The sequence below is a fragment of the Electrophorus electricus genome, chromosome 19, assembly GCF_041902795.1.
Source record: "Electrophorus electricus isolate QZ-2024a chromosome 19, ASM4190279v1, whole genome shotgun sequence".
NCBI classification, from domain to species: Eukaryota; Metazoa; Chordata; class Actinopteri; order Gymnotiformes; family Gymnotidae; genus Electrophorus; species Electrophorus electricus.
Genome location: NC_137515.1, coordinates 2,650,001 through 2,665,820, shown reverse-complemented (window position 1 = coordinate 2,665,820; position 15,820 = coordinate 2,650,001). Strand labels below are relative to the sequence as shown.

At 49.6% G+C, this 15,820-nt stretch overlaps 1 protein-coding gene across 14 annotated transcripts in view; it reads left to right on the top strand.

The window, feature by feature from the left end:
- Nucleotides 1-15,820, top strand: part of pdlim5b (PDZ and LIM domain 5b) — a 65,134-nt gene that overhangs the window by 37,570 nt on the left and 11,744 nt on the right. For 5 of the 14 annotated variants that reach the window (XM_081702717.1, XM_081702718.1, XM_081702715.1 and 2 more), the window contains 4 exons: nucleotides 11,554-11,587; nucleotides 11,979-12,517; nucleotides 15,341-15,361; nucleotides 15,570-15,742. In XM_081702717.1, coding sequence (XP_081558843.1) covers nucleotides 11,554-11,587; nucleotides 11,979-12,517; nucleotides 15,341-15,361; nucleotides 15,570-15,742 — 767 coding nt within the window. Of the gene's footprint in view, nucleotides 1-2,139; nucleotides 2,292-11,553; nucleotides 11,588-11,978; nucleotides 12,518-14,414; nucleotides 14,432-15,207; nucleotides 15,229-15,340; nucleotides 15,362-15,569; nucleotides 15,743-15,820 lie in introns of all 14 variants that reach the window. The other 9 variants (XM_081702714.1, XM_081702712.1, XM_081702713.1 and 6 more) reach the window with 6 other exon arrangements.

The following is a 15,820-nucleotide window of genomic DNA, read 5'->3' as shown; positions in this document are numbered from 1 at the left end:
AGCATTTTATCTCTCTCCTACAGAGGCTGTGCAGTCAAGAGCTTCTTCTGAGCGGAGAAGAACCAACTGCACCCCAGTTTATTAGTTCTGTTTTAATCCAGCTTGTCGGCAAGCATTCTCTCCAGTTACGAGTGTACACTTTGAACAAAACAGGGTTTTGTTACAAGCTTGTCACAGTCTTTGAAACCGCAATTTTTACTGTAAGGAGAGGTGATAAAATGTTATTTCTTCCTTCTTATTTGAGTGTAATGGAAAACCCGAGTGTTAGTCACAGGAACCTTTCATGCTTTGGTTAAGTGAACGGCGCCTTTAAGTGACTTAAGCTCAGCCAAGCGCAGCGTTTCCAAAAAAGCCTCAACATCCTCGTTAATTTTATAGGCGGAAGTTCAAGGCAGTACCTGAGTGGTACCCGTCTCCGTCTCCGTCTGATGGGGCAGGCGGGCGAACGTGCTGGGGGAGAGGAGCCCTGACTAACTCACTGGAACACCTGGAGCTGAGTCACCCGCCCTGGCATGTCTAGAGGCCGTCAGCAATACGCACATGCCATTTAATATATAAAAACGAAATTGCTGATCTGAGATCAGTTTTTGGAGGGTCTGGGATTTGGCTGGCGGGAGCTGGCCATCAGTCAGCACTCTAAACTAGAGTGATGCAGTCAGGCTGCTTGTAATAGACAGATGATGGGATGCGCTAGGCCTGCTGTCAGGGAACATGCCATTCTGCAGGTTGCAGCAGTCGTGTTGGAGTTAAGAACAGCTGAGCGCTGTAAAGGGAGAAATGGCAGTTGTTTTTAGGGGTGTTTTACAGTGTGTGTGTGTGTGTGTGTGTGTGTGTGTGTGTATATATATATATATAGAAAGACAAAAAAACTAATATTCAGCCACATTTTTCCTCACTCATGACTCTTATTTTGGCATTCGGTCCTAAGATGCAGGTCTGGTCGTCCTTTCCCATCAGCCCAAATTAAGTTAATGGATTATAAAGAAGATATTTCTCAGGAAAATGCCACGTTCCTCTGGCGAAACTGAAGATAGTTGGTGCCTACTCAATGGCCTGGATCCAGGGAAGGACTAACCGAAGCTCTCTTTACACGTGCGGTTTCATACGAACCTCCTGGCGCTCGTTCCACAGCTCAGCACTGCTGCTGCTCTGGCACGTCTTTGGAGGCTTTCTCACTCTTCACTCGCCTCTTGACTTTTCGCCTCTCAGCAGTAGTACAGGCCTACAATAGTAGGCTTTAGCATGACACTATAGTCATCGCTATCCTGTACACACATTACGTGTCTACTCACCGTAGTTATGCTTTGGCAGTGGTTTTTCATTACACTGGGTATCTGCTGTTCATTGGCCCAGACAACAATGCACCCTTCCTCCATCAGTAAGGGGACGGAGGACCAGTCCTCCAGCAGAGCCTGATGGGCTGTTAGTCCTTCTTTGATAAAGCAGCCCCCTTTCCTGCTGCTGCATCTCACAGAGCCCAGTGCTGGGGTGCACAGCAGATTTAACGCGGCTAATAAATTACAGAGGCTCCCAGAGCTCTTTGGTACTGCCTCTCCACTGACATAAAGCTTCTCATCACAGGCCAGTCATGTCTCCATGTGTTCTGGGTATCAAAGGTGAGGCCAGCGACTCACATGAGTCAAAGGGACAACCAACCATTTTTCATGTGGTGAACTCCCCTTTTCCAGTGCCGTTCTATCCAGCATTGTCGTTAAAGGGCTGAGGCATGCTCCTGATACCATATAAGAGCTGGCTGTCGGGGGACTTTTTAGGGTATGTGTTACATGCCTGCCCTTGTTGTTACAGGGAGACCAGCATATTGTGGCGTCTGCGCAGGCATAACACTGCAGGAGCCGTTCGAAGCTATTTGGGCACAGACTGATGACTGATAAGAACCAAAAGCAACACAAGCCTAAGTGGTGCCTATTGAAAGCAGCACATTTTTACTACTTACACAAATCACTTGTCTGCTCCTTTCCACAACTCGGATGTGTGCCCGCATCCAGGTGACCTTCCAAGGAGCACTTTGGGAATACGGCAGCGATGGCATTTTGAAATATTTTGGAGGTAACGTCTGTCAGTGTGGTTCTCACTAGGACTGAGATTCCTCACCACGGCGCTCCAATTTGTTGTGTGCAGTTGACAGACGGCGGGAAGGCAGCCAAAGCGAAGATCGGCGTGGGGGATGTTGTGCTGTCTATCGATGGCATCGCCACGGACACCATGACTCACCTGGAGGCTCAGAACAAGATCAAAGCCTGCACTGGTAACTTGAGCCTCACCCTGCAGAGGTACGAATGCCACTCACACACGCAACCCCCACCCCACACACACACACACACACACACACACACACACACACACACACACGAACACACATACATGTTCAATGTTCATTTCCAGTCATTCAAAAAAACAAACAAGCTAATTTTTGCACAATATGATTCAGAGTCATTGAAAAAAAGTCAGCCACCCCTTGGTTCTGTGTTTCCTCCTGGATCCTGTACCCAGAGCAGGATGGATCACCCCTTGGTTCTGTTTCCTCCTGGATCCTGTACCAAGCGGGATGGATGGATGCACACCTGCTCTGTATCAGTACAAGCCTACTGTCCCCCATATCAGATATGATCCATAATTGTGTGAATATAATGGCAGTGTGGCAGGCTATGGACGGGGCTCTTTGGTTAACAGGGTGTGTCTCACCAAGCCCCTCCCTCCGTCCCCAGCCATGCAGAGCGCAAGGCACGCACGGACCCACGGCTCCGTCTCCTTTCAGCCTGCTTTTAGTTACACTCATCAAATCTGTTTGCTTGTCCTCAAAGCCAATACAAGTGTTATCAGTTTCAGCTGCACTTGCAGCGTGGGAAGTTAGAATTTGTTCACATTTGTGGTTCCATAGAGGTTGGGGCAAAGTCTAACCAGGTTTAGTCCTGTGGCAGAATTCCTGCTTTTGGGTCATCTGTTTACGTCTTTTGTTCTTGAGCACGCATGCACAGCTGGACAGTAAAAAGGTGATTCCAAGTGCGCAGGGAGTCTGCCCAGAGGTATCGGCCATTTGTTTACGCAGACCAGCAGTGGATTAGATGGAAAAAAGAGGACCAGACCCTGACACAGAAGCTAAGACACGTCAGACAGCGCCTGGGTTTCAGATCCTGGAATTATGGCCTTTGGGGAAGGACACTGATAGTCAGAAGAACATTGTGCAACTGCTTTGGAATCTCTCATTAAAGGGTTTTTTTACACTGCATTTTTCATAGCCGTGCAGTGTTTGTCGAAGGATCTGCGAAAGCCATCAAACCCGACCCGCCATCAACCCCGGGATCCATTCAGCACGCCAGCTCCGTAGGATTCAATTACAGTCACGGTGCACTTCGAAGGTAGCTGGACTTGCTTCGGGGTCCCTGAGAGCTATTTTACATCCATTAGTGAAACAACAGAACGCGCCTGGCGCGCTGCTTCTGCAGAGCTGTCCGAGTTGTTATACGTAAGTCCTTAATAAATTGCCCCACTGCTGAGGGTGTGCATGCTAATGTACTGGTGAAACGTGACAACAACTGTTTCTAGCATGCACACGTACAGTACTTGCAAGTTTATGGTGTGAGCTTGCGATGGAAGTTAATATATCAATAATGACGAACTGGGCGTATAAATCATTTCTGTTCCTGTACTCCTCCTTTTCAGAGCTGCTTGTAGTCGAGAAGTTCTGGCAAATGTCAGATAAAGCTGGAGGCTCCTTATGCACTTGCACCGTCAGGGAGAACGCATTCTCTGCTACTGAAGCCTTGTTTGATCAACCTGTAAAAACTTTATTTAGTGGAAGGAATAGTAGCTTTTGTCTGCTCAAGGGAAACACAGAAGAGGCTCCGAGAGGCCGTGTAATGGAGTGTAGAACTGTGGCGCAGTAATCGCCTCTGCGCAGTAAATGTCGTGACACTTTTGACAAACATGTTGACGTGTTGAGGCTTTGCTGTTTTTCCAAGGGGCCTTGATCTTTAAGCTGAATGACACAGAGTTTGCAATTAGGCCTCGTCCCTTGTTTTAGTAATGATCTCCAAGCCAGGGACACTGTGGTCCCCCAAGAACCCAGCAACCCCACCCATCAGCTTGTAACACTTATTGTGTGGTTGTTTACTCCTGCCAGAGAGAACGCGAATAAAAGATGCCGTGTCCTGCTGAAATAACACAGGCCACAGCACAACCCCAGGAAAGTTTCCCTCACTAACGGGAAATGGATTGTGCAATTTTGTCTCCCCATTACCCCCCACCAACCAAAATTGGTTCCTCCTCTTTTTCATTTCAGCAGTACCGCCAGAGCCCATCGGACTCAGACCACACGCTCTTCCTTTTCCTGTTTTTTTTACGCTGGTTTCCAGCCCCTACTAAGGAGGCCCATGTTCAGACGCCTGCAGCCAAATGCTGCATGGGGTTTTTGGACAGAAGCGAGGTGCATGACCCTCGGGTCAGGGGTCGGTGCAAGACTGTACCGCACTTTGGACTGTACTGCACCTATGGCGGAGGTTGGCATGCTCAGTGTGGGAGGGCTGCATTCTGCTCCCAGCAGCCTGTGTATGTGGCGGGGACTTGCGCAGGTGGGAGTGAGGTGTTCCCACGGAAACCCATGACACTTGAAGCATATGGAAATGTAAGCCATAGTGTCTGAGGACTTTTTAAAAGGTACATGCAAAATTCTTCTCTCTACTGGTTTTCTCTACTGGCCCCCTTCCAGTAGGTTTTCTCTACTGGCCCCCTTCCAGTAGGTTTTTTCTACTGGCCCACTTCCAAGAAAACGTCCGCCTCAGAGTAAAGTCACAGTAACATCTGCAGCTGTGGTGTGAGCTTGCTCAGAGGCTCCCGACTGGATCTCAGGGGCCAGAAGTCTCCGTCCAGGCATGTCACACGGGCATTTAGGGGGCGGGCAGCACTGGGGTGAAGAGTGAGTGTGTTCAGGCACTGTTTGCAAGGGGGAGGAAAACCAGAACAGAGGCCACCTTCGACGCCCCACAGACGCCACAGTCCCTGCTCTGGACTCCCCTCCTCTCCTCTCCTCTCCTCTTACTGTTTTGTTTTCCTTATGGCTGGATTATGCTCACCCTGAGATTCTCTTCACTTAGCTGTTTTTTCTTTCGTTGTTTCGGGGAGGGATCGTCTGTACTGTGACTGACATTTTGCTGTGGAAGTCACTGCACGCTCAGCAGACCAAACTCCATCAAGGCAAGCAGACACACAAAATGTTTGTTTGGAGCTTGGAGTATGCTAGTTCAGCCCCCCCGCTTTAAAAACATTTTTGAAAAGTCCATTTATATGGATTCAAATTTGCACTGTATTTATGGTGTTCTCATATCTAGAGCTGTTCACTCGTGTAAATAAATTGAGATCAAGTGCTGTTGGTGTTTACACCAAAAATGACCCCCTCACACTCCACTGCCTCCAGCGTTATATAAGCTGTCAGCCACGCTGTGTAAATCCAAACTGTGTAATCATTCAATCCACTGACCCTGTCCCATCTCCAGGACAGGTACACTGGCCCGGGAGGCCAAGGCTTCACGTTAATAAACCAAGTTTATGAGGCGACAGTTGTTTGGTATCTGAGAAGCCATCCTCTTATGGCAGGACGCTGCCAACCAAATGCACAAAGACGAATGCCTTTGTGTCCGCATAACGGGAATAAATCATTTCTTGGTCTGTTTGATAACCAGCCTCTCCTAAGTACGGAAGCCCAGAAGTAAAAATAATCACTGTGCTGTGTTACGTAGGAGAGCTGCTTGAATGTTAGCAGGTCACTGCAGAAACACATCTGCTCTTTTAAAAGCTCCAGAGAGGGTCATGCCAACACCGTCCAGGCCAAGCAGTGAAGCTCCACCGGTCCTCTGACATCCACATTTTAGCATGTCAGTAGAACTTGGAAAGCTCCCGCTCGAGGCTGGACATCGTTCCGCTGTGGAACTTACATTATTCATATCGTCTTGGGTTTGCTCAGTCCTAACTTCCTCTCTCTGTCTCCACATTTTGTCAGCTTTCCAGGCGACGCACTGGAAGTAGAAGTGATATGCAAATGATCCAAATACGTTAATGCTAAAATAATTTCCCGTGTCCTCCTGCTCCCCCACCCTCCTTTACACAACCAGCTTTCCTCCCTGTGCCTTTAGACCCATCAGAAGATCAGTCAAATTACTGCCACAGCTGGTAAAGGACAGACTTCCTAAGTGGTCCTCATAACAGTCATTCACTGTCTCGTGGTCTCCCTTTGTCTTTTATCTGGGGGTATTTACGCAGCTCGACTCCCAGTCTAGTAATGCTTGTTTAAGACTCGTGTAATGCTCGCGTAATGGCTTGTAAATGAGCTCTGAAGCAAAGGGAGACCTCACGAGAATACAACACTGCTGCTTTAGCCCGCTTGTCCGAGCAAACACAGCGACGCTGAAAATGGACAAAGATCACCGCACTCTAAAGGCTACCTTTACTTCTGAAGCCATGCTTTCATTGGCTAGGCAGAGTGCGTCCTCTCTCTGGCTCCCATTGGCTAGGCAGAGTGCGTCCTCTCTCACACTCTCATTGGCTAGGCAGAGTGCGTCCTCACCTCACACTCTCATTGGCTAGGCAGAAATTGAAGTGCCGTGCTTTGCATCTTCTTTCCACTTTATTCTTTCATACTATTTTTAAAAATCTTCAGGCCAAAAGTTGTAATGTTCAACAACCACAAACCCCCTTTCCAGTGGACATTCCCATCTGTCCTCTGTTCAGCTGCACTGTCCATTGAAGAGTTCCAGGCTGCACACAAGGCCCGAGCTAGTGTGGGAGTCTTCCTCTGCAGCGTAAGACACGGTCCCCGAGTCCCTGCCTGCACGGTCTCTGTTCTGGTCCTGCTTGTCCGAACGGACATGCAGGCCTCTCGATGTGTGCAGGAAATCACGTGGCCGAATAGCTCCCCCTGCCGTATAGCACGGGTTGCACAGTTTTACGATTCCCGCCGCGCTGGTGTCCACCGGGGTCTCGTCAGTGCTGAACTGCTGGGGAAGGAGGGAGGGATACATGTCCACTCCTTGCCCACATGAGCCCGTGCGCTGTTGTCTTCTGTCCTCGGTCATAAATCGCCCTGGATTAAAGCGTCTGCCAAACGAGTAAACGTAAACAAACGTCTGTGCCTGTAAGTGCCCCCTGCTGTCCTGAAAACCTGATCGTGGAGACACTTTAATAACTGACCTAAATGTTACCTGCTCCCCCACCAAAATGCACAAGGATTAAGCGTGGAGTTGTGTACGCATCAGGTCATCTCTATAGCATGGCCTCGGTGGTTCGATGGGGGCGTGGTCTCCATACTGGCTTCCTCTTGCTAAGGCCTGGTGTGTGGGAGCTGGGGGCAGAGCATTAACCCTCCTACATCCTGCCCTCGAACCGTCTACTTCCTGCCTTATTGTGTTCACCTCAGTACCTCCTCCAACACACACACACACACACACACACACACACACACTTTTTGTCTGGCATTATGAACTAATCCTATTATCTGATGCATCTGTTATAGTTGTATTTGGGGCAGTGCTGGTCCGTGTGGTGCTCATGGATCTCTTTGTATTCCGTTCTCTGGAAATGTTGTTTGTGTGTTTTCAGATGGCAGTAGTAGGGGATTCTTCATTTGCTGGGAATTCTTTTTTTAATGATCTCCAAGTCTAAGTGGTTAGAAATGCATATATTTTATAATGGAGCTGGAGGCCTGTTTATTACAGAGCACATAACAGGTAACAGTTCCAAGCTGCTGCAGGGTGTCCCCAAGTCTGGTGTTAATTATCCTCTTCTCCAGATGTACTGCGCTTTGGCCTGGTTTTCGGAGACATGCTCATGAGATCTAGGAGAGACATATAAAACATCTGTTGGTGTGTGCGAACGCATGCACGTGTGCATGCAGAATTGAGGGAAGGCCACATGGAAGGAAACAAGCTTATTGAAACCAATGCTGGGGGATTTCTAATCAAATTCCTTCAGGGCTGCATTTGGTGTCTTCAGGAAATGATGTCAATTCCCAGATCGGATTCAAGATGGCTGCAGCCATAAACCTTGGCTGTCTTTCTTTCATCGTCTGAGGGGCTGACCACGGCATTGGACAGCTCAGACTGCAAATATTGGTCCTCCTCTCTGTGTGTGTGCACGTGCATGCATGTGTGTGCGTGTGTGTGTGTGTGTTTCCTGCTCTGTGGGTTTAGCGCTTTCTTCATCACTGTGGTTTTAGCGCTCTTCCTGATGAATGTGCTTGTGTGCCTTCTCTCACTTAAAGAAGAACGAGAGACACACAGACAGTTTGGGTATTTGTCTGTTTCTCTTTTCTTTTGTTAGTCTGACACGCACGCACGCACGCAAGGTTTGTGAGCATCGTGCATGCCAAACACACTCCCAGCTACTTCTACTCTGGCAGTGCGATGACTTAAAGCAGAGACCAGACCACATTTGTACCTGCCAGTCAAACTGCCTTGTTCCATCAATCTCTCTCTGTTTGGCTTTATCTGGAAAAGCTCCGTGCACTGTGTGGAGTGACACACGTCTCTGCCTCGGCATCTACACACAGCCTTCAGTGCTGAGGTGCTTCCTGGGATCCAGGTGTGGGGCGGAACGGGAGACTCGCCGTCTGTTTGAGTATTCCGGAGGCGTTCTCTACAGCATGTCATTTTAAGGAAGTTTCTGTGACAACTGGGCTTATTTATTGCACATTTAATTGTATTCATTTTGTAGAGGAGCTCGTCTCAGGTGGGTGTCTGTGTTGAATATGCAGGGGGCAACCAACTGCAGCAGAACTCAACATTCACTCACTCGGGAGATCCCTAAAATGTCTCCTATCATCAGCCCGTGACGGGTTAAGATGAACCACGGAAGCAGATGTTTCTGGGAGATGTAATCAGTTTCATGCGTTCCATTTGAAACCGGATGCGTATTAGCTTGTCGTACGTTAGCCTGGCTAGCTTTCAGTTGAAGAAAAACTGCAACCACCTTCTGCTTTTGGGACCTTTTTCCCTCGAGGCAAAACCTCCTCACTGAATGACACAACCGGAATGTTGGAATTTTCTCGCATTGTGCCTTTTTTCGCCTGGAGATCTTTCACACAGTCCGAGTCTCAGCACACGTGAGCTCACACAGGCTGTCATGGATTTGGGTCAGGATTTCGGCCGCAGAGCTTTGTACGGTGTGACGACCTGTGGCTGAAGCTGAGCTGTTTTTGCTGGTGTTATCCCTGTGCTGTTGATGTTGTGTACAAGTGTATGGATACATTCTGTGGATACACACAAAGTCAAAGTGCATGTACCTACTGTGTGAGTGTGTGAGAGAGAGAGACAGAGAGAGAAGCAGAATGAGCGATGTGGGTGTGGGATCAAGGCGCCACTCCAGTGCTCAGACACATGCTGCGCGTGTGTGTGTGTGTGCGCGCGCGTGTGTGAGAGATGCCATGTGTCAGACGGTTGCTCTTGGCTCCTGCTGGATGGAAATGAATCATGCCCCTCCTGCATGCCCCCCAGTGTCTCACACCCTAGGGCACATGGGACAGTGGAGTGTGTGTGTGGGCTCCTGAGTGTGTCTGTGCGTTTCATCTCAAAGCTGAATCATGTTATAAATGATTTTCTGCTCCACGCTTTTACCACTAACACGTTCGATGTTCCGGCTCAGCGGTTTTTCACGGTGGTATTTCGGAGTAAATCATATTTGTTTGTATTCCAAAACTCAAACAGCATTTTAGATCCAAAAGCACTTCAGAGTGGACTCCTCAATGGAAATGTCATCATTTGAGCTTATGTGAAGTACAGACATTCGAAAGAACACTCCTCAGCGTGCTCTCTCTCTCTCTCTCTCTCTCTCTCTCTCTCTCTTTCTGTGTCCGTCTCTCTCTCTCCCTCACTCTCTCCCTCTCTCCCCCTCTAAATCAACAGCAGGCCAGCCTTTAAGCAAGATTCGGTTGTTGATAGATTTAACTAAATAGTGTGAAAAATGAACACACACAAACATTTTCCTTTTGCCTTTTTTAGTTACATCTAACCGCTTCAGACATTTCCTTGCTGCCTCTGGTCTTGTCCGGCAAGCTGCTTTGATGTGGAGCCTGATTGGGAAAAGTGTGGCCCCATATGCACTGTGTAGGAGGCTTGGGGTGCTGGACAGTGTCACACTAGTAAGCAGCTGTCTGACCTGAAACGCAATCTCATGCGCACACAAGCCTTGTCTGATGACGCTGTCCAAACAGGCCATCCTGCTGGCAGGACTTAACATCTGCTCCGTGCTCCATGTTCTGTTGTCAGGACCACCATGCCGGGCCAGGCTGTGGGAACCGCACAGCTGGAATGAGATGGGGCACTCACCTGGGACGTGGGTCCTCTGGGCCGCCCATACGCTGGGGCAGGGGGGGGGCATTTAGCAGTGTAGCGCTGGGCCTATAAAACCAACTCCTCTTCCTAATATGGAAGTGTGCAACAAAGAGGTAACGGCATTGCTCCGTGAACAAACTCTGAGTCACAGTCGCTCTGCGGACTAAAGATGTGAGGATGATGGTTTCCAGTGAGTGGGTCAGCTGTTCGTGGATCTTGGAGCAGTGTATTGGGCTTAGTGGTGACTAATGGCCAAAAATGGACTGTGATGGACAATGATAGACATGTTTGCCTGAAACAAAAAGGCAAATAACAAATAACCCCCCCCCCCCCGGGGGGGAATTAAAGGGCATGTTTGTGAGACTCATGCATTTTCACAGAACATTAAGAAGATTGTTTACGCTGCCTTCTTTACAGTGGCAGGTCCTGTTAGTGGCAGCAAACCCTACTGTTTACAGGACTGCTGTGGAAAAAGAGTTTAAAATGCATGTCTCATGTATCGGTGTTGAGTCAAACTCGTGTGTTGACCAGATGTCCTAGCACCGAGGCACCCCCAGGGACTTGTGGGTAACCTGATGTGCAGTCCGTGCCATCTGCCTCTGTGTCATAATCTGAGTGCATGCAGACCCCGACAGCCTTGGTCCTGATTCATATAGCACATACTATTATTTAACCTGCAGGTTTCTGCTTGCAGAGCGTTTGATTAGTCGTGCCCCGGGAGGCTCCACATGTGTCCCGTTGCTCAGCCATTCCGGGCTATCCTATATCCCATTTAGCCAGGGCAGCTTGCTTGGCGACTGTGCAGCGTAACGGAAGCTATACGGTCTGCGATTTGGAATGTTTGTCTGGCTCTGCGTGGGGTACCTTGGCCTGGCACATTGCAGTGCTTCACTGAAATCCCTCAGCTGTTGTCCGTCCAGGACGAGACGGGCCGGGCCTTGGATGCCAGTGTTCACTCTGCTTTTATTTATGGACCGTGTCGTACTGCGAGCAGGAAGGCAAGTCTGAGTCCAAGGCGCAGCCCAAAGACTGAATAGAGCCATTATTAGTGCACATACGTGTGAATTCTTGCATACGGCACTCTGACCTGCTTTTCTGGCAGTAGAAATGTTTCTGGCATTACTGTTGTATATTTGTGTTGTGTGGCAACTTAATAAGAAAAAAAACGCCATGAAACCAGAAAAGCTAATCTAATCTTTTTTTTATGTCTTTGCAGAGCATCCAGTGTTTCAAAAGTGCAAGTTCCCAAGGTGAGTGACATTTCACGTACATGTTTTACAGTCCTAAACTGCAGCAGGTTGTTGGACACACCTGAGCATGTCCGCTGCTTACAGCCTGACCTCACGCACTCTGTTGCATGGCTGTGTAGAGTTGTGAACATTTCTTATCCCAGTGCACTTTACTATATGCTTGTCAACGTGATGGGTTTATTAATTAATTACTTAATGAATTAATACTATTGATTAGTCATAGTATCATATACCTGATTTGACGAGTGTAAATAAATGCTGTTTAACTGTGACGAGGTCGTGTTGTTCTTGCATGAGTTTGCTGTAGTGCTGAGCTTGTCAGTGTGCTGCGTGCGTGCGTGCGTGTGCGTGTGTGTGTGTGTGTGTGTGTGTGTGTTCTCACTTGTTATAGGACGAGCCACTTGAGATCATTAAGCCTGTGCCCATTAGCCACCCACATGCACCTGCCCCTAACACCAGCGCTACCAACCCCGCCCCGAGAGTCGCCTACAACCAGACGGCACGCCCCTTTGGAGGCGGGTCCAATTTCAGAACTGCCAGCCCCACCTTCTCTGCTCCTGCTGCACCCAAGGCCTCCATCCCCTCCGCCGCCTCGGCATTCACCCCTGCTTCACCCTCCCTGCCCCCACAGCCTGTGCAGGCCCCGCAACCCCCCTTCCCCCTGGCCAGCAGCTCCGCCTCCCGCCAGCACCCCGCCCCTAAGCCCGCCTCTGCTCGATCCCCCTTCCCGTCGTCTTCCTCTGTCTCGTCATCCGGCTCCTCGTCGCCATCCAGAGTGACGGTCCCCGCCCCTTCTGACCCCGCCCCTCCACAGCCTTCGGTCTATAACACGCCCATCAACCTGTACTCCAACGAGAATGCGTGCGAAGTGGCAATGGGCCAGAGGCGGGGTCTGCTGGAGAGTCAGGCAGGAGTGGAGCACCAGAATGGGTAGGTGGAGCTCGGCCAATCGCATCTCGGCGTCTCCGGCCTCTGTCTCTGCCTTCCCGCGCTGCTTCTGATCAGACGTTACCTACCCCCTCTCTCTCTCTGACACTTTGTGCTGAGTCTGTCCTGTAGAGACTTGATTTTTGTGGACATCCAATGTGAAGTGGACGTTTTTACTAACTCGTGTTACTAACTGATGATTTAACTTCGTAACTTGTGTTCAGAACACCGTGTGGTATGTAACCCAAACCTAGGGCTCAGAACAGGTCCAAAATTCCACTGAGGCCTCATGTGTTGGGGCTTTGTTTATGCCCTTCTGAACTGAACACGGGCTCTCACACGTTATTTTATGCCTCAGTCTGAAATGTTTAGAGCATGAGTAGCAAAGACTTAGGAAGTTACTAACTTTGCGCTACTGCACAGCAAACCTGAATTGGGATTTATTATTAACGTTCACGTCTGCTGAGATCGTCACAGCGATAGCTCCTGTTCTTATTCAGATTAGCATGGCATCAGAGTAACTTGGCGAGGTTTTTATTTGTTGTGAATTCAGTGGGATGGGGAGTCTTGGTGGGTAGCAGCCAGATAGGATTCGTACGCCTTCTCTTTTTTCATAGTTCTGAGATGCTAAGCTCTGATTGGTTATCCAACAGTGGACTGTATTAAGCCCCTCCTCTCCCTTTCTTTCTCTCTCTCTCTCTGTCTCCTGCCCGTCTCCCTTGTCTCTGAGCTGGAGGCAGCCGAGAGCACATCTTGTCCTAATCTGCAGCGGAGGACGGTGCAGGCCAGCCGAGCAGCTCCGTCCTTACTACCGCTCGCCTTTTGTCTAAATGACAGTTTATTTAATGGCTCTCTGAAACACATATGGGGCCTGCTTCCGTGTCCTGTTGCGCGAGCCCGAGCACTTGGTTCCAATTAGCCGGCAGCCTGCACCAAATTTGTCAGGTCCTTTTCTGCGCGTCTGCTCCTTTTTGTGTGGAACCGTGAGCCGACGGAGAGCTCTGGAAGAAGGAGTGGTCGCCCCGTTAGGGGTAATCGCTCTGATGTGAGTAAGCACCAGTTCTCCCAGTCAATATGTCCAGACCGATCAATGCAGAGCAGCTAAACTTGGGCCCGGGTTAACGTGGGCCTGAATCCGTTGGCAGGAAGCTGGAGTTACGGGTATCTATGATAACGGCACGGCGTCGGGCCGCAACTGTGCCGTCCTTCCTCTGTCGTCCTGAGAGACAGTTTTTCTGCACGTTCCCACTGACGGGCCTTTGTTATCTCTCCATCCATCACGAGGGGAAACGTGGGCGTGTTGTGTTGTTGGCCACACACACTGATGCCCCCTCTGTAACCCCAGTGACCCCTGCCCACCTCAGTCCCCGGGTTTCCCAAGCAGGCACTTGGTTAGTTGATCGAGTCCTCATCTGAAAGCCCCCATGTGGTGTTAGGACCAGTCTCTGCCCCTCAGGAACGGCTGTAACTTCTCTCTCGCAGCGTTTCCAGCTGCTTTTACTGAGTCCACCAGTTAGAGTTCGTGGAGGAGCAGTCACAGTGATTTTTGACCACGGTAGGCCTCTTAAATTAGCGTAATTAGAGTCAGCGTTAGCCGAGCAGCAGATGTTGTCGTGGGAGGAGTTTTGAGAGTGCACGGCCACGGGCTCTGTTGCCTGGTGCTTGTTGCCATCGGCAGGTTGTTTATTTGTTGCGACTGGCAGTGGCAGAGTGACAACCTCTTCCAAATACAAGCCGTAAGCAGGCTGGAGTTGAGAGATTAAATCGGTGAAGTGCGTGCGTGCGTGTTAAATGCATCTCTCTCCTTGCACAGTCTTTCTGAGTCACATTTCTTTCTCTTGCTCTTTTCTTTTCTGTTCTTTTCTTTTTCCTACCCCCGATCCCCCAACTTTCCCAACAGGTCGAGCCAATAACCAAGTCAGTATTCCGGAGGTGCCCGTATCTGTTTGTGCCTGCGTGTGACGTGATCGGCGTGCAGCCATTTCAGACATTTCCCAACAGCTCACCTTCCATGCATGAGCATGCCCGCCTTGCGCGCGCTTCACTACTGGCAACCCATCTTTCCGTTGCATCACTCAGCACGTCATTGGCGGCGCTGGGCCCTCGGGCTTTCTGGGCCGGCTCGTCCCAGGCATGCTGAAGCCAGGTGGAGTGGAGGGCACCAGCTGCTCGTGTCAGTCGTCCCGTGTCGGTGTGATTGTGTTTGGTTATTATTTTAAGGCCTTCCATTAATTATGGGCCCACCTGAGTGTTGGGGCCAGTATTAATAGTGCAGCTGTCATGCAAGGTGACATTTTGTGCTGCCACACATGCATACTGTCCACTGACCGACGTGTGAGGCGGAAACGCGGACGAAGGGGGAACCCAGACTAGGCTTTATCGCTTGGGTGTGCTGCGTGCCGTGAGGTGGTGCCACCTGGTGGCGAGTGTGGGTACGGCTCATTCCATTTACTGCATGCCAGAAAAACGTTCGTTCCTACATTTGTGCTTTGTTTTAGTGAACGCTTTTCATGATTTTGTCGTTTTGTTGTTGTTGTTTTTTAAAATTCTTAATATGAATGTTGGTCATATTGTTTGAAAAGTATTCCTTTGTGATTTCCTAGAAAACTGCCATTCTAACCTTGCTTCCTTTTCATTCTTACTTCTTGCTTTAAATCTGAGTTATCTGAGTCTACTGTCTTTTATTTCCCTAGTGGGCCTCACAGTATTCTTAAGTGAGTAGTTGCAGTCCCCTAAAAAGTTGTGGTTTATAGTCACACTTTTTTTTTTTTCCTTTTTTTGGTCTGACTGTTGTCTTCCTCCTTTCCTCCCTTCCTCATCCCTCAGAAAGTCAAAGACTCCCCCCAGGTAAAAGGCTCGGCCTGCCACGGCACAACTTTCATCCCCCCCCCGTGTGTGTTGCTGTAAACTGCTGTTGAATCATACTGGCATAACCGATTTCATAAATATGCAATCACTACTTTTACCGTCACGTTGCTGAGACTTCGAACCCCGAATGTAAAGTGTCTGCGTGCTGCCTTGCTGGTGGGTGACTGACGCTCTGTCTGTTTGCCAGAACTCCCAGGAAGCCCGTCATGGAGTCGGAGCTGGTGGTGAACCACGGCGCTCACTTGAGCGATGCCAGCAAAAAGCGTCTGATCGAGGACACGGAGGACTGGCGTCCCCGTACGGGCACCTCACAGTCCCGCTCCTTCCGCATCCTGGCACAGATCACTGGCACCGAGAACGGTTAGTTCAGAGTGCAACGTCACTGTCGCTTCCTGTGATCGGTGTCCCCCGGGACTTCAGCCACACGTGCACCATTCT